This window comes from Fundulus heteroclitus, chromosome 16 (genome assembly GCF_011125445.2).
Source record: "Fundulus heteroclitus isolate FHET01 chromosome 16, MU-UCD_Fhet_4.1, whole genome shotgun sequence".
NCBI classification, from domain to species: Eukaryota; Metazoa; Chordata; class Actinopteri; order Cyprinodontiformes; family Fundulidae; genus Fundulus; species Fundulus heteroclitus.
Genome location: NC_046376.1, coordinates 9,220,162 through 9,241,446, shown reverse-complemented (window position 1 = coordinate 9,241,446; position 21,285 = coordinate 9,220,162). Strand labels below are relative to the sequence as shown.

The following is a 21,285-nucleotide window of genomic DNA, read 5'->3' as shown; positions in this document are numbered from 1 at the left end:
GACCCCTGAGCTGTCTACAAGACTGCCTGACTGTAATGTCTAAACTAGAAGTGCATTCATGTAAATCTAAGGCAGCCCATGCCCAGAGTATGCGCTAGCAACAATAAACCTAGCAAGTTAATTCAATATAAAAGTTACATTTATTTTGGCCTCATGTTAGAAGCAGGGCAGTGTTGTGTAGTCCAGCTTCTCTGTCCTTCCAGCAGAGGACAGAGAGTGATATTACACTCTTGGGTAGAATATTTAGTGTGCTTTATAATCCGCTGCACCTTATGGTCTGAAATATATGGTAGTCAATATCGGCACCGATATCTGATCCAGGTATGGGATCAGTGCATCTCCAATCTAAAGACCCACCGGCTTCTACCAGTCTGAACGGCTTATGGATCACACCATGTAAAATCTCAATAAGACTATCAGTTAATATTTTACAGGATGAACACTGAGAATGATCACTTATCTAAAAAGGCAAATGAAAAGAAAAACACAATAAAATCAGTTTTTAAGTCACGGGGAGGTTACAATTTAATAGAGCAAGTTCAATATTAAACTTTTTGAAAAAACACTACAACATGAACACTTGGCTTACCAACATCTTAGGTTTGATATATTTATACTTATGTACATTTTGCCTTGCAATTGGCATGCTACAAGGACAGAAACCGCAGACGGCAAAAGAAGAGAGAAGCAGAAAGTCTCCGCTCGTTTCAAGCCTCACTCGAAAATGAAGAAAAATGCAACGTCTCAAAGAATGAACTTCAACAAATAGGGATATTTAGCGAGCCGACGGCGCTCTGGTAGACTTTTAAGTGTCAGTTGCATCAGCACCTGGAGCACATTAACCAAGATGATCATTTAAACATCTTCTACTCCAACATAAGGTAAACGAGACTATAACATACTGTACAGATGCTTTGATTCACCCAATTATATGGTATGCATCCACAAGAAGGCTATGAGTTAATCCTACGTGTTATTTTCTGATGCCTACAGCAGTTTGCATCAACCTCAAACTAAAGAGAAGATCTAAACCGCTCCAGGTCATCTCCCAGCTGGCCGAGAAGTATATAAAAAAAAAAAAAAAAAAAGAATAACTCAATAAAAACACCAACACTTCCTACAGCTGCTGAGGCAAAAAAATAAATAAGAGCTTAAAACAGGTTTATTAGAAGAGCGGATAAATGTAAACCAACTTCGTGATACTCCGACGCACGTTTAGAAAGTTCGTTCGGCCTGAAAGCAGGAGGACAAGGGCTACTTAAAAAAAAACAAAAAAAACAAACAAAAAAACAGTCCAGATGTGAAACGTGGGGCTCATTTTCTGCTGCTTCAAACGCGCAGGATCTCCAGGCAGTTGTTGTAGCAGATGGCGATCCAGTCCGGCTGCGTGGAGGCCCACTGGACGTTGTTGATCTCGCCCTCGGCGGTGTAGGCCAGGATGGGGTCCTCGATGGCGCGAGGCATCTGCTGGATGTCCCAGATCAGAGCCTGATGGTCGTCGGCTGGGGAGGGAGGGGAGGGGAAGGATAAAGGGGATTCCTCGTCACCTTTCACACAGTTGTTCGGGCGTAATTTCCCAGAATCCCGACTGTCAAACTCACCGGCAGTGCAGATGTGACAGGAGGAGTGAGGTGCCCAGGCGATGCCGTTGACGCAAGCGCGGTGGTTGTTGAGCCGAGCCACGGGAGTGCACGGCACGCGGACGTCCAGGATCACCACCTGTCAAAGAAACATCGGTCAAGAAGCCTTTTCAGTGACGGCAGCCATCTCCTCAAGCAGGTAAACTTTAAAAGGGGCGTACGGAAATGTAATCCAGTCCTCAGATCCTTGCATAGCTATTCGTCGCCTTTAAAAAAAAATTCATCTCAGCCACAAACATGAATGTGTTTTAATGGGGTTTTATGTGTAGGGCACAACTCCTTGTTTTTTCCGATACTTGTTAAAAAGAAATCTGAAAAGTGTGGAATGCTTTTGTTTTCAGGCCCCTTCAGGTCGATACTTTGCAGAAACATCTGCAGAGGAAAGTACGTGTTTTCGTCTCCAACGGCGCATCTAGAAATGGAACGTTTTGCAGAAAAACTCAAGCTCAGTCACCCTGGAAGGAGAGAACAGCGACTTTCAAGCCTAGCAACATATTCTCCTGGATTCAGCTCTGGACTTTGACCAGGCCAGTAGCTTTGGTAACATGTTTGTCTAACATCATGTTTGTCTCCAGCCTGGTCTCAAGTTTTCTTGCTGGTGAAGATTCTCAGTCATCCAGGTCATGGTCATTCCAAAAAAAAAGTTAAAAACAAAGCAACTGGACTTGTTTTTCGTAGTTGAAGACGTTTCGCTTCCGAAACTGGTCCACTCCTCTGTAACGAGGAGTTGCTAACAGCTCCTCGTTACAGAGGAGTGGACCAGTTTCGATTCAATCTGCTGGCTTAATGTCTTTAACGACCGCCTATTACTAAGGGCTGGACCTGTTCAGTTGAATTTTCATGTTATCTAAGCCATTACAAGGCCTTTTTTGGGCAGTAGTATAAAGCTTGTTACTCCACATTACTCCAGACCGTTTGTTTTGTTTTTTACTTTTCTTTTTTAGTTTTCTTGGTATTCCACGACTGTAACGTATTTATCTCCATTAAGCCAGATCAGCTTCACTGTCCCTGCTGAAGAATAGCAGTGCCACAGAATGATGCTGCCACCGCCGTGCTTCATTGTGGGGACGGCGTGTTTGTGACTTTTCCTCCACTTAGAAGAGCTACTTAAAGGTGATGGTTGGCCTGGGTTTTATTTAGAGGTGACAGAAATAAAAAGAGCTGAATACAAAAGCAGACCACATTTTTCTGACATGCTTTACTACCAACCACCAACTTTTGTTGGCCTCTGGTTTAATATCAATGTAATGCATTTTTTACGTCACATCATCTGCTCTCCAAACCCACCTCCATGCCGTCCATGGCCATGGTGGCCAGGTAGTTGGGGTCCTGCTTGTTCCAGCAGAGGCGGAGCAGCGGGTGGTGCTGCGGGTCTTCGTAGATGATGGTGCTGTGCTCGAGGTGCCGGAGGTCGAACATGCGGACGGATCCGTCAGCGCCCACAGAGGCGAACATGTCTCGGCCTCCTCCTGCGCGGCTGAACGCGATGTCGTACACCTGTGGAGACACAGAAATGTTCCTCGGTGTTTAAATGCTTTTTTTTTTTAAAAACTGTTCTCCTACAGTGTCTGAAATTAACTCCCCGATTCACCGGCCATGTTGGCCGGTGGACGTAAAAAAAAAAAAATCACCCAGCCAAGCATATTTTTTACCGGCAAATGTAACTCTCAGTGACTCCCGCTACGTAATTAGCCTGAGCTAAGCGCTAGCTGTTAGCAAACGGACGTGACGTAGTTGATGTCGTTCTCGTGTCACATGTGCGAGTGTTTGTGTATATTTGTTGTCATACAGGCTGAAAGCAGAGGAACATAAAGAAGCATCCAATCAAATGATGACTGAAAAACACAATTTATTTGGTTAAGATATTTACTCGCCATGTGGCAGCTAGCCCTGTGAAATTTACTCGCCAAACGGAAAACTTACTCGCATTTGGCGTCTGGTGAGTGTTAATTTCGGACCTTGTTCTCCTATAATGAGTCTGAAATAATATCTGTTAATTTACTCTCAGGTCCTCAACAGCCAATGGCCTGTGTGTTTGAGACGTGTTGCTGCTCCTCCAGAGCAGAATGAAGGCCTGAATTAGCTCCTCGAGATACCAGCAGGTTCTTCAGAGGTGAGGCACCGTTCACCTGATTCAGAACACTGCAGGAAAATGGATCCTGGGGAAGGGAGCTGGACGTCTCTGGTCTAAAGCATCTCTGACCTACTGTTGTCCAAAGATATGAGAATAATTCGAACCCAAACTATGATTTGCAACCATTAATTTATAAATAAACTTCTTGTGTCTGATTTTTGGGTCCAGTTTGAGTGTAATTAGATTTTTCTTTGCCTTTTGTCACATTATTTCCTCATTTAAGACCGCCCTTATTTTACCTACGTTGTTTTTTGTTCTGTTTTTTAACGCTAGTGGCCTTTATTTAACAGGTTGCGAGAGGAGGGGGCGTGGAGGACTGAGGCGTTAGAACACGGGTCTACCGCCACTGCCTACATTCTTCTAACGCAACTAAACTTTTAAGCTATATTTGCAACTCTGTGCCTTGGAAAACAACAGAAAGATCACCAAAAATGCACTTTTATACTTAAAATATTTCCTATTTAAGTTGAGAGTTGACAAAAATCTTAAAAAATGAACAAATCTGAGCTTAAAATGGAATATCACTCAAATATCATACAGAAACTGTGAATGACCTTCAGAACGGCTGGAGAACTATTGGTAAAAAAAAAACACAGCTTTAAAACAGTATTTCGGCTCATATGAGGAAGAACCGAACCTCTTTGTCATGAGCAATAAGCTGGGTCTTCACGTGTCCGGAAACCAAATTAACTCGTCCCAAAACCTGACCGGTCTCCAACCCCCAGATGGTGCAGGTGGTGTCGATGCTGGATGTTCCTGCAAGACAAAATAAAACAGAACAATAGGGCTGGATGTCATCTAGGATGAGCCGATTCGATACGATTCTCAAAACATAGCTCAGCTTGATTTGATTTGACTCCAGTATCGATATTTATTACTTTAAAATCAATGCTCAAGGACATTCAATCAACAAATCCAGCCAAATATATTTATGTTCAATTTATCGAACAATGCATTCAATGTTCAATGCATTTAACGTATCACAGAAACCAAAAATGTGCCAAAACATCTGATTTTAGGGACAAAGGCGCTTCTAAAATCCTGTCGGCCGCTGTAATAACGCCCCCTAGGGGTTGGGAGGTATATGGATATTGAAAGCCAGTATATTGATATTAAATTGTTTTTAAAAACAAAGATATTAATCTTTGTATCGATTTTCATGCACAGTCCTACAGAACAATCAGGTTAATCTTCATAAATTAAAGGACAGGATCAAAACCAAGCAACGCTTCAGATTCCTACCCAGCAGATTGGGATCAACTTCATTCCAGTCGAAGGAGGTGAGCGGAGCGCAGAAGTCAGAGTTCTTGTTGTTGTTCAGCAGACATTCGAGGCGCGTTTCTGTGTCACTGACCTGGGAGACAATAGATAGCAATTTAAAAAGTGCATATCCACATTATTTGACTTTTTATTAATACGTCAGTAGCTCATTCTGGTTGCATACAAAGTTTTTATGAAAGATCATCACATCCTGTTGGAGTATTAGTTATTATTTTGGTGTTTTATGCTTTGTTTTTGCTCAATGTGTTAGTAAATAAAAGGCTTTTGTGTTTATTTTTAATAATAGAGGAAGTACAACAGTGCGCATGCGCAGCAGGGGTTAAAACAAGGAAGTGGCTAACGGCTATTAGCATCTCCCAGCAAAACAATGAAGAAAGGTCCAAGATCCAGTGAAAAATAAATTATTATTCCAAGACAGGAAATACAGTCTGAACGCTGGTGTTCACTGAAGCGGACGTTAAACCTGCTGAGGCTCAGATGTGACCGCAGAGTTGACTAGTATGAGTAAATGTTCTGATATGAGGGTCTTAAAGTTGCTGTAGATCAGTTTATTTAATTAATAACGGTTGGTCTTCGCTCAAGCCGAGCTGCTGTTTTACTGCGAGGCATTGCAGAGGGTCAGGCTCAGTCCGGCAATATTTAATTTTGATTTATTAATTAAGTATACCAGCATTTTGATAGTTTTGCGATACTGCCACTAGATGGCGCCACATCTGTTAGTATCTGCTAAAAAAAGGACCATTAAAGCATTATCAGGATGGAGTGCTTGGTGTATATAACCTTATTTCATCATGATCAAACGGTTTTTGTTCTTTTTTTATAAGCATATAATGTGGCTTTATAACTTTAAACGAGGGTGAACACACATCACTTCAATGAAGCTTTTAGTCTCCCAGCAGGTTTTATATAAGGGTCCTTTCTGAAACAATCGACACTGTTCTTCGCTATTGCTCCTCTAAAACATACATGTCTTAGGAGTTTTAAAATCATGTGCACAACTAGTTTCAATAATGAACTTCCAGAAATAATCATCAAGGCCTGGTGGTGGAAAACAGGACCATACCGTGCGGATATTTTCAGTCGTGTAATTTAAACAGGGGCGGAGGAAATATTCGCTCACAGCGAGCATTGTTAACATCTCAATCTTTTTCCAGTCTGTCTTAATAGACGCACTCAAGTTCACGATCAAAATTATTACTGATATTTTTACAGTAGCAAGTTGTGGGGACAGAATGGATGGGGGATCAAAACGCATTGATGGATTTGATGCAGGGTAGGGCTGGACGATGATTTAATAACGATATATATGGATTGATAGACGTATATTGATGATAGAAAAAAGGGTCAATGAAAAGTTCAACAGAATAAAAGTTTTCCTTCCTTATGCATTTTAGCCATGAGGTTTCATATTACAGTTCTTACATCCTCCCAACCAATCACATCGCAGACCCAGGAAAGCTCCGCCCCCTGCGGAGAGCATGTGTTTTTTCTTCTTTGGTAAAAAGTTGGTTGAATAAAGGGTTGAGTTTGAATTCAGTGTTTGTGTCTGTATCTAAATATAAATCACTACCCAACAGCATAAAACGACCAGGGCTGCACTTAAAATATATGTTTTGAATTTGTTGAGAAGTATCGATATCGATCCATATGATTTTTCTTTTATCGACATGCTCTTTTTTTCTTCCCTATATCGTCCAGCCCTAAAACATCCTTTAATCTGGCTTCCTCTCTTCTCTGTGGCTCATCTTACCCTCCATATGCGCAGGTAGTCCCCGCTGGTGGCCAGCAGGTCTGGGTAAACTCCTTTGGTGTCTGGGATCCACATGATCTTGGTGGTGGGGTAAGGATGATCAAACGTGTTCCTGCAGACAAACTCTGAGCTCTCCTCCTCCAGACCAACCAGCTGAACCTGACCGGGAGCAAACAAACAAAAAACACAAGGCGTTTTTTGAAACGACAACAAACACGACTCCTGGAGAACTTGAGTCTATTTCTCTCTCTCTGTTGAGTTCTCCTACTGCTCTCCAATTTGCATTGCTTGTTGTTATTTCAGCTCTTAACTTTTTGTTCTCTGTCATTTTTCTCTTCATAGAAGGTACACCTGGTCTGGCGTTCTGTTAGCTGTGACGTCATCCAGGGGAGGCAGATCATCCACTATTACCATCTAACATAGAAAGTACTCCTGGGTCAATGTGAGCTTCTGTGCTTTCTGTGTCTCTGCTCTGTCTTCTCTAACCCCCAGTGGGTCGAGGCAGATGAGCGTTCACACTGAGCCTGGTTCTGGTTCTACTGGAGGTTCTCCTCCCTGTTAAAGGGGAGTTTTCCTCTCCACTGTTACCTCATGCATGCTCAGTATGAGGGATTGCTGCAAAGCCATCAACAATGCAGACGACTGTCCACTGTGGCTCTACGCTCTTTCAGGAGTGAATGCTGCTTGGAGAGACTTGATGCAACCTGCTGGGTTTCCTTAGAGAGGAAACTTTCTGACCAATCTGTATAATTTGATCCAATCTGTATAATCTAATCTGTATAATCTGATTGAATTCGACTTTGGAAAGTGCCTTGAGATGACATGTTTCATGAATTGGCGCTATATAAATAAAGTTTAATTTAATTGAACTGCAAAATGAGATGTTGCTCTCGATTAAAGCACAATAAGCGGTGATGTGTTCACTGTCGGTGCGCAGGGCAGCTAGCATACAACTAGCTGCTAATGAAAACACGCCGCGCACCTTGTTGTTGTATTCCTCCACGAAGCTCCCCAGGGCCAGCCGGAAGCGCTTGTCCGGGCGGACGCTCCAGTTCATGGCGTACACCGTCCATGGAGCCTCGTACTTGTAGATTTCTTTTCTTTTCCCGTGAAGAGACATCCTCTCCCGAGCCGCGGCGGCTGTTGTCTCGGCAGCTAACCCGCTAACTAGCCGTCAGAGAAGTTGGCCTGGGAATAAAACGCCACCGACTAGCTTCACTTTGCAGGTTAGACACGCGGAGATCAGACGAAAACGACCGATCGATTACGGCAACGTTAACCAATACACGATTTTTCTCCACTTCTGCTAACAAAGGGTAGCATGATTCGTTCGAAGCATTAAGTCCATCAGGTCGGACGGAATGCGACCAACTTCCGGTAGTTATTTTCAAAATAAAACCCTTGTTTGTTTTTTTTTGTCCGTTTTTGTTTGTTTTTAAAAAGGATGCGTAGAAAACAGCAAAATTAAAAACCTTTAATTTTTCCGAAAGAAAAAAAATTCAAATGGAATATGACTATACCCCCCAAATTATATAAATAGCTTTTATTTATGATGTGAAGCCTTACCTTAAATGTAAATTGTTATAGAAAGTTTTTTTGTTTTGTTTTGATTAAAAGAAACGATTACCGTGGCAGGCAAGATGCTTCTTTGCTCTTTTTTAAAGACAAAATATAGTTGTTTTTTTCATGTATTCAAATATTTTTCTGTAATTTTGTTGTTATTTTTGGGGTTTATACCGGAAGCAGTTGTGTTTTGCTCAGTCTAACTTTACTAACAGTAAGTTCCTCAGTAAAACCGCTAGAGGGCGACTATTTACTGTTGTCGGCAGCGTTCCCTTATTTAGAAGTTACTGTATATTTATGTCCTCCGCGACTCTGTAAGGATAGGCTGGTTTTGGCGTATGGATGCTGTTTTTTTCTTTTTCTTCAACTGATAAATATTTAAAGTTCTCTACAACTTTGTAAAATATTATTTACATCACAAAAGATCGTAAATTCCTATTTATCTCAATGCTTTACGAAATTATTAAACTTAATGGGCGGTACGTGCGTTCATGGTGTGCAGGGAGCTACGAATTGGAAATGTACAAGCTCACTAAAAATCAAAAAATCCAATCTGAGAAACATAAGTAAAATAATGTAAAAAAAAAAGTGTCAAAAAAATGTCAAATCATTTTATTACTGCCCTCTAGTGGTGACAGGGAGAACGTGCATGTGACTTGTCCAGTTTAAAGTTATGCGTATTTCATCGTCAAAATAAAAAACATAATTGAATAAAAATTATTTATATTGAAAGAAACTTAGTGTTTTAAATAATTAGAAACAATAAACACGGCCTGAATGATACTTTAAAATATTTAACACAAACGGAACGTTCATCCGGAAGTGAGGATTTTATTTTGAAAGGTCGTACGCGTATCCTGTGTTTACAGGAAGTTTGCAGCTCTAGATTTATCGTCACGTCAAGGACAGTTCCGATTTCCTATTCATAAGCAGCATTAGTTTTTTTGATACAGTTAGTAACCAGGTAAGTTACTTGCTCACACGTTCGGTGTTAAGGAGGCTGTTATTGCCCGTGGTGTTGAGGAGAAAATTGACATATTTCCGCTGAGCTCTGCGCTTGTTTGACAGTCAACCACAGTTAGCATGCTAATGGTGAACGTGCTAACACTAAGTGAGAATTAGTGAGAGTTGGGGGATGGGTCTGGTTTGGGGGCTTTAATCCACATGTCATTAGCCAGTTACACGTTTTAAATAGAAAGCTAAAACAATTAAAAAGAAAAAGCTAATGACTTTTAAACAAGCTAAACACCGCCGTGCATTTTCAGATTTAGCCACAAACTCTTACAACGACTGTAAGTTTTACCGAAGAAGTCCCTTCTTAACTTAAATATATACTTTTTATTGTCGTCTGGTGAGCTTTAGTCGTAAGGAATGTTTTTTTTCTTCACTTTGCGATTAATCGAGGAAGTATTTATTTGCTAAGTGTTGCCTTCTTCGGTGAAGTCCACATTAGGCTATGCTAGGCTAGGTGAAGTGGTGGGTGATTGGCTGCAGAGACCACATTTAATAACGTCAGGCTTTAAGAAAACCATTTTCTGTATAACTAGAAAACCAGCATATGTCAGTTTATAATAGGTTAAGATTGCCATGATAAATAACATTTCCAGACTTTTATTGTAATTCAGTATACCTTAAAACCCTACTGTAAATAAGTCTCCTTAAATCTCTTATTTTTTCCAATCCACTGTATGTATCTGGATGCACTGTATATACTTCATGCATCTTTTCCTCTTTTGTGCACCTTCTGTTGCTTATAAGAGCCGATGTCACAAGTTAATTTTTTCATTGTGAGATCGATAAAGTTCTATCTAAATCTAAATATGCAGTTCAAGTGAGAAACAAGTGAATCCATTGGAGGGGGGAAACCAAACAAGCAAAAAAAAGATGTTATAATCTGGTTTCATGGTTGTGCACAATTCAAAACAGCTGTACCAGCATCCCACATCACAATAACTGTCATACTTAAACACTCTACCTTACAGAAGTTCTCCAAATTTGTCGGACGGTGAGGAAATCCCTGTTCAATTCCTTACATTTTTAATCTGATGTACGTTTCGGACACACTAATCAGATACTTTTTTTTTCTTTTTTTGCTGATCTTTAATGACCATTTCAGCACATTTCACCAGTCGCAGGTTTCTATAACTTCTCCTTTTAATTCAAATCAAAGCAGCGCAGGATTCAATCACACCCAGTCTGGCATTTTGTCCAATTTTTATTATTATTACATGCATTGTTGTTGGTTTGTTTCCAACTGCTAAGACCGGTTTGGGACGAGGTGTTTTTTTTATGCTCTGATGGTTAGAAGCTGCAGTATGACCCATCCTTCTGCCAGAGGGCTGTTTCTGGGATGGACGTGTCATTTTCTCCCGTTCTTTTGGCTGTTTTGTCAAACCTTATCGTCTTGTTGTGTTCTCACTTGACCCCAAATTCAGAACGCACCATGCGAAGCCCGTATCTCCTCCTGGTACCCGCACTGCTGCTCCTATTGGCCCTGCCCGCCTCCAGAGGACGTTACAATGACGACTTTGACGACGGCGAGGACCTGGCCGACTTTGACGACAACGACTTCGCTGAGTTCGAGGACATGAATGACGAGTTAACGGATGAGGCGGAGACGGCCCCCCCGCCACGTGTCCCATCGCCCTCCTCGCAGCCCGAAGAGGACGAAGACGAAGCCACCGTGGAGCTGGAGGACGGTCAGGATGGTTTCGAGGACTCTGAGAATCAAGTACATGACCTCATTCTGTCCCACTTAACATTTAAAGAGTATTTCCATGACTAATAACATCTGAGTATGTTACTATAACTTTTTTTCTTCTTCCAAGGATCAAGACATGTACAGCAAATACGACCAGGAGGAGTTTGAGGGATATGGAGACGTGGAGAAGACGGGCCATTCCATGAAGGACCCCCTCATAATCCACACGGTAAAGCAGGTTTTAAATTCTGGGGATTAATTCCTCTGTTTCATGTGCTGCCAGCGGAGAATAGGATTATTGTATTATTGTAAAGGGCTAAGTGAATAAATCAATTCCTAGACAAATAATGCCCATTTAGATTTGTCCGCTGATGCTGTAGGATTTAGCCCAAAAGTCAAAATTATGACATATTTCAACCATTTAATAGACTTTTCTCTGTATTAACCACAAGCAACCAAAAATGGCCTGTAGATGAAGATGTTAGCAAACAAGGACTATTTAAAATAAGAAATGTATCAGTTTTTAATAATCAGAATATTATTATTCAAGAGAACAGCTTTTAATTGGGTTAGACATCAATCCTTGTTGAACATAAAGAGCAACAAACCAACAGGTCTATGTATTAAACAGTTTGACCGCTACTTAATGCTGTGGTGAGATTCCTGAAAGTTTCTGGTAAAAAGTATGATTATATAAAGTCTAAAACAAACAATACAATTAGATTATGTCACTGCTGCAACTCTCTTCCCTTGCATGTAGAGCAAACCCACTTTAAACATAATTACCAATACCTAAACGACACGTCTGATCCGTTAATTGTTATATAGCAAAAAATGGCAGACCTCTGCGATTAGGAAATTTCTTTTTTTTTTTTTTTTTTTTTTTTTGTTATTGCAATTATATTGCAAATAATTGTCCAGCGCTACTGTCGGACGTTGAGAGTTTTAGGAGCTGCTGAGCTACGGTGCACTTCACGTGTGTCTGCAGGTCCCTGCGCACCTTCAGAACAGCTGGGAAAGTTACTACATGGAGATCCTGATGGTGACGGGCTTGCTGTCCTACATCATGAACTACATCATCGGCAAGAACAAGAACAGCCGGCTCGCTCAGGCCTGGTTCAACTCCCACAGAGAGCTCCTGGAGAGTAACTTTGCACTCGTGGGTGAGTCTATCCGTCGCTTTGTCGTATCATCGATGCCCACTGCACGATCCGTTACGGTGCCATGCAAAAGTATTCACACCCAGTGGACTGTTCCATCGTTTGTCGTGTTGTTTAGGTTATGAAATGTATTCATCGACCAGGATGGAGAACCGCTACTCTTTCATCTTGCCTTTATAGAAGACTAAGAAGAAAACCATTATTAAAGGAAAGCTATGATGTATTTAGCTGTAATTCATATAGGGAACAAAGAAAACTGGTGGAATAAGGTCCTCTGGTCAGATTAGAGCAGGATTTTAGTTTCTGGTGAAGGGTAACTCCGCGTGTCACCCTGGCACAGCATCCCGACTCTGAAACACGATGGTGACGGCATCATGGTGTGGAGATGCTTTTCTCCTGGAGGAACAGGGCGTCAGAGTTGTTAAGAAGATGGAAGAAGCTATGTACAGAGCAAAGCTAGAAGGAAACATATTAAAGCCTCCAGATTTAGGACCGAGGTGGATGTTCAACCTCCTCCTGGACAACAAATCAGCTGCCTGACTTAAATGCAGTCGTTTAGATCAGTGGTCTTAAACTCCAGTCCTCCAGGGCTGATGTCCTGCAACTTTTAGCTGTGCCTCTGCTTCGGCACACCTGACTCCAATATGAGCGCTTTAGCAGAGGTCTGCAGAGCCTGAGAGCATGAGTAGGGCTGGGTGTCTTAGACTTAGACAAACTTTATTGTCATTTTGTATGCACAGAGTGTGTACAGAACGAAATTTCATTTGCATACAGCTTGAGAATTTCAGTGAATTGCAGTGGATTTCAGAATAAAGTAACTTTGCAGGATAGTTTCAGGATAAAGTGCAGCATCTAGGATGAGCCGATTCAACACGAATCTTCAAACATACCTCAGTTTGATTTGACTCCAATATTGATATTTATTACTTTCAAATTAATGCTCAAAGTCATTCAATCAAAAAAAAAACAGACAAATATTGTGTTTATCTTCAATTTATTGAACACTGATATATTAATAGGAAAATAAAGTGCATTTGGTTCAAAGCATTTAACGCATCACGGAAACCAAAAATGTGCCCAAATGTCTGATTTTAGGGACGAAGGTGCGTCTAAAATCCTGTCGGCCGCTGTAATGGCGCCCCTGGGGGTTGGGAGGTATATCGACATTGAAAGCCAGAATATCGATATTAAATCGTTTTTAAAAACATCGATATTAATCTTTGTATCGATTTTTATGCATAGCCCTACTAATGAGAAGGTTTAGCCATTTGTCATCTTTCTTCCACTTCACAGCTATGCGCTACTTTGGGGGTTTTTGTGGTTGCAGCGTGACAAACTGAAAAGTTTCAGTGGATGTTAACGGTTTTGCACGTCACTGGAGGTTTTAAGTGGACGTTGAGTTTTCTTGCCGTGGATCTGTCTTTTTTTTTTTAGGCGACGATGGCACCAGTAAAGAACCTGTGAGCACCGGGAAGCTGAATCAGGAGAACGAACACATCTACAACCTGTGGTGCTCTGGGCGTGTGTGCTGTGAAGGCATGCTGATTCAACTCAAGGTACCTGGCACCCGGTTGTGTTTTTGTTGCCATGCGTTTAAATCTTTAACTGCGGGTGTTTTCTAACTCTACTGCTGGCTGCTGCAGTTCTTGAAGAGGCAAGACCTCCTGAACACGGTGACCAGGATGATGAGGCCCGCCTGTGACCAAGTGGTACGCAGTTATCCTGCAGCAGACTTTGCGGCATGTTATCGTTTCCTCCGACCAACGGTTAAGCCTTAGCGCCTGTTTCTTTTTTTTTTTTTTTTGCCTGCAGCAAATCAAAGTGACTCTTAACGAGGAGGACATGGACACTTTCGTCTTTGCTGTGGGTTCCAAGAAGGCCATGGCTCGGCTGCAGAAGGAGATGCAGGACTTGGTGACTATCTTCCAGACATTTTTACATGGATTTTCCTTTTTCTATACAGAGATTAGCTCATATCAACTTTGGCTTTTGTTTTTCTTTTTCTTAATTGACAACATTTCTGCGTCTTTTCCTAATAGAGCGAGTTCTGCAGCGACAAGCCGAAGTCCGGAGCAAAGTATGGGCTTCCAGAGTCCATGGCGATTCTGAGCGAGATGGGTGAGGTCACGGACGGCGTGATGGATAACAAGGTGAAGCGTCCTGCTTACGCTCCCTCTAAACAAACACAATGGTGGTTAATCTGCTGCACGTCTATAAAAAGCTACGTTCTGCTTTTCCGGGCTTGCCGCTGGCGTTTCTGTAGATGGTACACTACATCACCAACCACGCTGACAAGATCGAGTCGATCCATTTCTCGGATCAGTTTTCTGGTCCAAAAGTTATGCAAGAGTGAGTAATTTATGTGATCTTGGTTTGATGCGGGAGGCGCATTTCTTTTTATTTCTTTATTTTTCTTGTGACGTTAATGTTCTTGTTTGTGGTTTTCAGGGAGGGTCAGCCGTTAAAGCTGCCTGAGACCAAGAAGACACTACTGTTTACATTTAATGGTGAGGGGTTCTTTATTGTTAATCTCTCCAAACACAATCTGCTAAATCTGATGCTTGGCTCTGACCAACGTTTTGCTCTGTAGTGCCTGGCTATGGCAATACGTCTCCCAAAGACATGGACTCCCTGCTTCCTCTCATGAACATGGTGATCTACAGCATCGATAAGGTCAAGAAGCTCCGTCTGAACAGAGAGGTGAGTATAACGTGAGAAGCCTCGCCACGTTAGCAGGTTTAGTCGCCAACGCAGAGGTTGTTTTTGTGCTGGCAGCTCCCACGGTCGTCTGTTTTTTTTCATTTAAAACAAAACGTGTGTATTTCAATTCATTGCAAAGAGGTTTATTGGGAAACAGTGAAGGAATCTGAATGAAGCCTAATTAGTAGACTAGTCTGTGTGGAGGAGGATCACATGTGCTTCAAATCATCGTATTTCTCAATGATTAATGGAAAAGAATGCAGCCAAGGCTGAAAAGGACAATGGCGTCAGCGTCGTATATTGCAGCTGAAAAGACAGCTGTCCGCACCATCCAACAACCAAAAAAAAAAAAAAACACCACAAGCAATAAGCTTTTAGGATGATGTGTCCTGAAAAATCATCACTAGCAGTACAGAGCTGTCTCCGCATCTGCAGCACTGCATAGTAAATGCACAAGAAAGGAAATGCTGCAGGAAGTACCAGCACGGACAGCAAATAGGGATGGGAACCAAATTCAGTACTTTTTATAGGTACTGCCGGGTACCGATTCACTTAAAATCAAATGGTACCATGTTTCTGTACCTAAACGTCTCACTGTGACACTGAGGGAGAGGAAGAGTGCCCGATTTTCCATGCCGAACATGAACGCAGCATTACGTGCACAAGAAGCGTGATGATGTCAGTGGCCACTGAAGGTCCAAGAAAGCAAGGCTGATCGAAAGTATGGCTCCACTTTCCACAATGTGAGACAGATTAGGCTCGCTGCAACACTTTGTGAAGCAAAGTGCAAGAACAGCGATGGGAATGCTTCTAATCTGAGGAAGCACCTGCTCACAGCTGCCAATTTAGTAAATTTCTCGCTATATTTAGCGACTTTTCTGACCCACCCAGTGACCTTTTTTAAAAAAAAGCAACTGGATTAAAATTTAGCGTCTTTCTTCTGTGTTATTGGTGACTTCAAGTGAAGGAAGCGATCATACTTCAGTTGTAGTCTTCCTACGGTCTCACAGACAGCTGCTGATGCCTCGTCCTGAAACCCGCCTGCAGTCAGAGCAAAGAGAGGAGAGCCCTCCGTTCCCTCATTGCAAACGTTCCCGCCCTGATTTAAAAGCAGGATAATATGTTTTTATTTCTTCCCTGAAACTGTTGCGCTAAAACAATTACCTGAATTTTATTCACACACAGCTTCAAATCCGTATTCACCTCGTTTACTCTGTGCCTCTGATAAATGCTGTTTTGGTTAAAAAAAGAAAAATGTGCTGTGGATTCAGGCAATGTATTAAAATTCATAAAAAAAATTTATAAGGTTCATTTGTAGATCCAAACAAGTTTATACACTGACAAGTAAATGTTAAATTGAAGATTTTATTAATGAATTAACATTTATTACTACATAAACACGAAAAAGTACTGAAAATGGGTACTGTTAAGCACCTGTACCGATTCCCAGGTACTGGGTACCGGTTTTTAAATGTGAAAGGTACCCATCCCTAAACTATTCCTCTGCTTGTTTGAAATATTTGGAACAAAAATCTGAGTGTCACCATGAGTCCAGTGTGGCGCCAGCAGTAAAACATGCTGACCCAGTCCAGAGCGGGCTTCCTCCTAATTCTAGCCAACATCCCTGCCCTGAATAAAAAATACGAAGGAAGTTGCTGTAATTCTCATTTCACATTTTAGTTCTGGTCACGTCATTGTATTTTTGTTTTTGACTGAATTTAATGTTCATTTAGGCAGCTACAATATGAATCAGATGATTGTTGACACTGAGGCTTATTGGATCTCTAATGAAAATAATTTCTTTAAGTGAGCATCCTAGAATGGAGCTGAATTAAAATCATATTTTGCAATACGTTGACACAGATTTTCTTATTTGAAACAGTTTCGTTTTTCAAAGATTTTTTTTTATGAAGTATCAACCCGACTAAAACTTGATCCACTTTTAATTTATCTTCCTCTAATATTTTGGTCAGCTGTTTTCGTCAGAGTTTTACATCCTGTAAAACTTATTAGATTTTTGTTAAGACAATTAAGAGTGATGGAAACATCCTCCAAAAACAACGTCTTCCAACAATACAGGAACAAATCTTTAATGATATTTGTGATTTCCAGCCTTATGGACCAGTGTGTGTGGATTTGGTCCACCAGCACAGATGGCTGATGCATATAGAAGATTTTCCTAGATGCTGCACTTTATCCTGAAACTATCCTGCAAAGTTACTTTATTCTGAAAATCCTACAATTGAAAATGTTAAGTACAACAAAGTGTTCATCTTTTAGATAGATAGATAGATAGATAGATAGATAGATAGATAGATATCTTTATTGTCATTTTGTATGCACAAAGTGCGTACAGAACGAAATTTCGTCTGCATACAGCTTGAAAAGAATCACTCTAAAAATCACAGTAGATTGCACTATTTTTCAGGATAAAGATGCAGCAGCGATTTATGTAAACAATTGAGATGAACACACTTTGACATTCTCTTTAATTTCATAGTAACATCTATCCAATGACATTTAATTATTTAAATGCTAACTTTGGTGCATTAAAATCTGCTTTAAAGTGTTTTCAAAGAACAACTGACCCAAATACTGTTCTTATATCGCTAGACCAAAACCAGTTCAGTTTATTATTGTTAAAGAGTCAAATTAAATTATTCTAAATAATTTGCTAACTGGATGAGCATCATTTAACAAACAAATAAGCAAAACCTTTTTTTTTTTATATACATTTTAGATCTACAATGATTCACACATTCCTTTCATACAAAAACAACTGACTTATTTATTTAAAATGATCATATTTTGTATAACAGGTAAAAAAAAAACATTTTTTTGGTTTAGAGGAAAAAATGTGTTAAATTTTTCGTTCTCGAGTTCCTTTGACTTGACAATTTTGACCCATGTATTGAAATGTTTGGACATTTTTAGGGGAAAGCTGTTTTCAAAGCATCCTTGTATGTTTAGGGCAAGCAAAAGGCGGACAGGAACCGGGCTCGCGTGGAGGAGAACTTCCTGAAGCAGACCCACGCTCAGCGCCAGGAAGCCGCCCAGACACGCAGAGAGGAGAAGAAGAGAGCCGAGAAGGAGAGGATCATGAACGAAGAGGACCCTGAGAGACAGCGTCGGCTGGAGGTCACAACCCTTCGATTGACTTTTGGTTTTAATCTTTCGAAAAGTTTATTTTTTATTTAAATTTTTTTTTTTAGAACATAATTAAAGTTTTTTTTCCTCCTCTTTTGCAGTTTTTTTTTGATGAGCTAAATCAACTTCACATGCGCTATAAAAACATAACCGTAGCATTAATTATTGACTCTTAACTCTTAGCCTTTTCCTTTATGCAGGAAGCAGCTCAGCGGCGGGAGCAGAAGAAGATTGAGAAGAAGCAGATGAAGATGAAGCAGATCAAAGTGAAAGCCATGTGAACGATCACCAAGAGAAAAAAAAAAGCATTCAGGCACATCGAAAATCAGTGCTCTGCTCAGTTTTCTTCCGCTTGTTCCAGTCAGTGTCCACAACTTCAGCTCAATGGTTGCCAGAAACCTCCCAACAGACATCCTGCCTCTCTGGTCGTGTCCGGCTTTGCTGTTTGCATCACTCACTGCTCCGTTTCATGTGTTTAAAACCTAAAAACTCTGTAAACTCTATCTCCATCCACCATCAAGTCAGGTTTTTTTTTTTTTTTAACATTCGTCAAATGTTTCTCTGAAATACCTAAAGCCTAATGATTGTTTTTAAACACAAGTTGCTGGTAAGAGGACACTATTCGGTGGTGTTTTGCCACGTTTTTAAAGGACTGAAAGCATTGTTGTGATTTCATTGCTAATATATTAGAATTATCGTAAACTTTAAGCGATAATGTCAAGGAAATGTTTAATATATATATATGTGTGTCAAATACTTTTCTGTCAGGCTGTTTCTAATGGTTATCTGAGCAAACAATAAATGCACTGAAGTCTTTAAAAAAAATTATAGTTTTGCATTTGCCATTTACCCAGTTTTCTTTTTTCTTTTTCTATACAAAAGTTTGAAAAGAATAATAGTTCGTATTGGTGTGAGCTTAAATCAGGCACCAGAAAAGGGAAGGCTTCGTGCTAAATTTAACCTGTATGCTGTGTCAGTGGGTAATATTAGTGGGGTTATTTCTGATCATGCTGAAATGGATACAGTGGAGAATGGACACGTTGCAATTATTCATTACTCGTTTGAAAGCGATGAAAATACACTTTGGGTAATCTTCAAATGCAAACTTTGATCATTCCTCTGCAGTCTCGTGTTTTTGAGCTCAACCCACATTTTTCCTACAGGGTTTAGGTATGGGCACTGACTTGGTTTAGTTTCATGCTGTTGATTTGGCTGTAAGTTTTGAATTATTGTCCTGAAAAGAGACCCAGCAGTGACACATTTTCAGTTTCAGGGCACCAGATTTGAGTCCATGCTGACAAGATTCACGGAGCCTTTCAAAAATAAACAGCCCCGCAGCATTACAAATCCTTACTTAACTGCATGCACGAGGTGCTTCACTTCTCATTGCTCTTTTAAATTATTTTATGTGAAATCTCCCTTGGATTTTTGTTTTTTACACCAAAAAGCTCAAGCTCTCGCTTATCTGACCAATAAGCATCATTTTAATTTTCATTAATAATAGTAAAGCAGGAAAAAGAGTTTTTATGGCATTCCACCCTGAAAAAAAAAAACAGCTCAAGATGCAGATAGTCCAATAGTTTTTTTTTTTTTAGGACTTGGCGACCCTATGATACCACCATTTACTATTATACTATTTATTTAGTACAGCAGTGAGTTTGTTTTTCTTTTATCTTACAATTCTCTGCATCACTGTGGGTGTTGGCGAGTTAAATTTGGGTCTTCTTGCTCGTTCTTGACCTCAAAAAACTCTTATAAACCTAAATTGTAAACGACAAATCACAAAAATAGCTGTTGCATTTTGTATGCATGAGTTTTTAGGTACACCAGTTTGTAACATTGGATCATGATCCTCAAATGAAAGAATTTACTCTCAATTTTTCCATGTGGGGTTATTTAAATTTTTACATACATTTTGAGGGGAATTAAGAAATTTGTCCCCATGTGTTTATAAAGAGATTTGCAAAAAAATTAAGCTTAAACCTTAATTACTTAGTGCAGTGGTGATGAACTGGATTTCCATTAAACTAAATTTGTATTGGAGAAACTAATGGCATCAAATACTTAGACAGATTGCAAAAGCTCACTTGAGAAATCATCTTTAAAACACTTTGGGTATTCAAAACTTGTGTGAAAGAGCAATAAATCTCAGCCACAGTGGGGTTATTTTTTTAATTAGTCGCCATATATTTAATGTCTTTGCGTGTGAGTGTCACTGATTATTGTCCCGCCAGTAAAATTTATACATGTTAAAAAATATTTTCAGGGTACATCATATAGTTGTAGCCAATTTTAAGATAGTTGTTATAATTTGTCACAAAAACAATCCTCACACAACAATTTAAAAGATAAACAAGTCCACTTTATACAACCCAGATTCATTTAGCCCAATCTAATTCACTGAATAAATATAAAATGAACTCGAACAGCAACAATTGGCAGCAGATCACACCGAGACGATTGCTCACCATAATCTTGCACCATGAGAAAGTATGGGGTGACTGTAAAGGGAAACAAATGTCCCCATCCAACAGATCCAGGCAATGAATGACTGACAAACCTCATGAAGATACCGATCTGTTTAGATTCTTTAAACAGAAAATCCACACTGACAATAACTTCACAGGTGATATGTGTGCCTTTTTACTTGAAACATGACCACCACTTGCATCTTCTGTGAATTTTGAGGTATTTTAATTTGATTTTACTTTATTGCGGAATGTCTGAGAAACTAATTTCAGTGCACTTTACAGGAAAAAAAACAAACATTTGACATAAGTCAGCTACAGCAGAATCCATTACAGTCAAGTTAAATGTAAAATCCAGGTAAACCCAGTCCAATTCAATGAAGTGATTCCACAGAACTGTCAGTTTCAGCAAACCATAGAATAACAATCAGGGAGGAGTCATTCAGGAAAGCAGGCGGGTGTCATCAAATTTCCATTTTAATGTAATACCTACTAGACTTAGACAAACTTTATTGTAATTTTGGTTACAGCTTACGATAATGTAATGAGATTGCAATTGAAATGAAATAACTTTACAATATAAAGTGCAGCAGTAATAAGAATGTAACAGTGCAGGAGAAAAGCAGTTTTTAAAAAGAAGTGTGCAGAAGAATGTTCAACCATGATTGTCGTGTAACTACAAAGTTATGAAAAAGTTATGTAACGGTTTTCAAACTCTAAAAATCAGCTGGTAATATTTAC

General features: G+C 40.1%; 2 protein-coding genes across 2 annotated transcripts; one reads left to right on the top strand and one right to left on the bottom strand.

The window, feature by feature from the left end:
* Nucleotides 1-507: 507 nt before the first annotated feature.
* On the bottom strand, nucleotides 508-8,179 carry dcaf7 (ddb1 and cul4 associated factor 7). Its single transcript, XM_012878828.3, has 7 exons — nucleotides 7,788-8,179; nucleotides 6,806-6,964; nucleotides 5,017-5,128; nucleotides 4,412-4,530; nucleotides 2,928-3,137; nucleotides 1,602-1,719; nucleotides 508-1,502 (listed from the first exon to the last, which is right to left on the bottom strand). The coding sequence occupies exons 1-7, from the start codon at nucleotides 7,923-7,925 to the stop codon at nucleotides 1,330-1,332; spliced, it is 1,029 nt and encodes a 342-aa protein (XP_012734282.1). The 5' UTR covers nucleotides 7,926-8,179; the 3' UTR covers nucleotides 508-1,329.
* A 2,626-nt stretch (nucleotides 8,180-10,805) lies between these two features.
* Nucleotides 10,806-18,906, top strand: ccdc47 (coiled-coil domain containing 47). Its single transcript, XM_012878827.3, has 12 exons — nucleotides 10,806-11,099; nucleotides 11,197-11,298; nucleotides 12,058-12,232; nucleotides 13,664-13,785; nucleotides 13,873-13,938; nucleotides 14,042-14,143; nucleotides 14,269-14,379; nucleotides 14,493-14,578; nucleotides 14,678-14,736; nucleotides 14,820-14,929; nucleotides 17,900-18,067; nucleotides 18,277-18,906. The coding sequence occupies exons 1-12, from the start codon at nucleotides 10,812-10,814 to the stop codon at nucleotides 18,355-18,357; spliced, it is 1,470 nt and encodes a 489-aa protein (XP_012734281.2). The 5' UTR covers nucleotides 10,806-10,811; the 3' UTR covers nucleotides 18,358-18,906.
* Nucleotides 18,907-21,285: the final 2,379 nt, after the last annotated feature.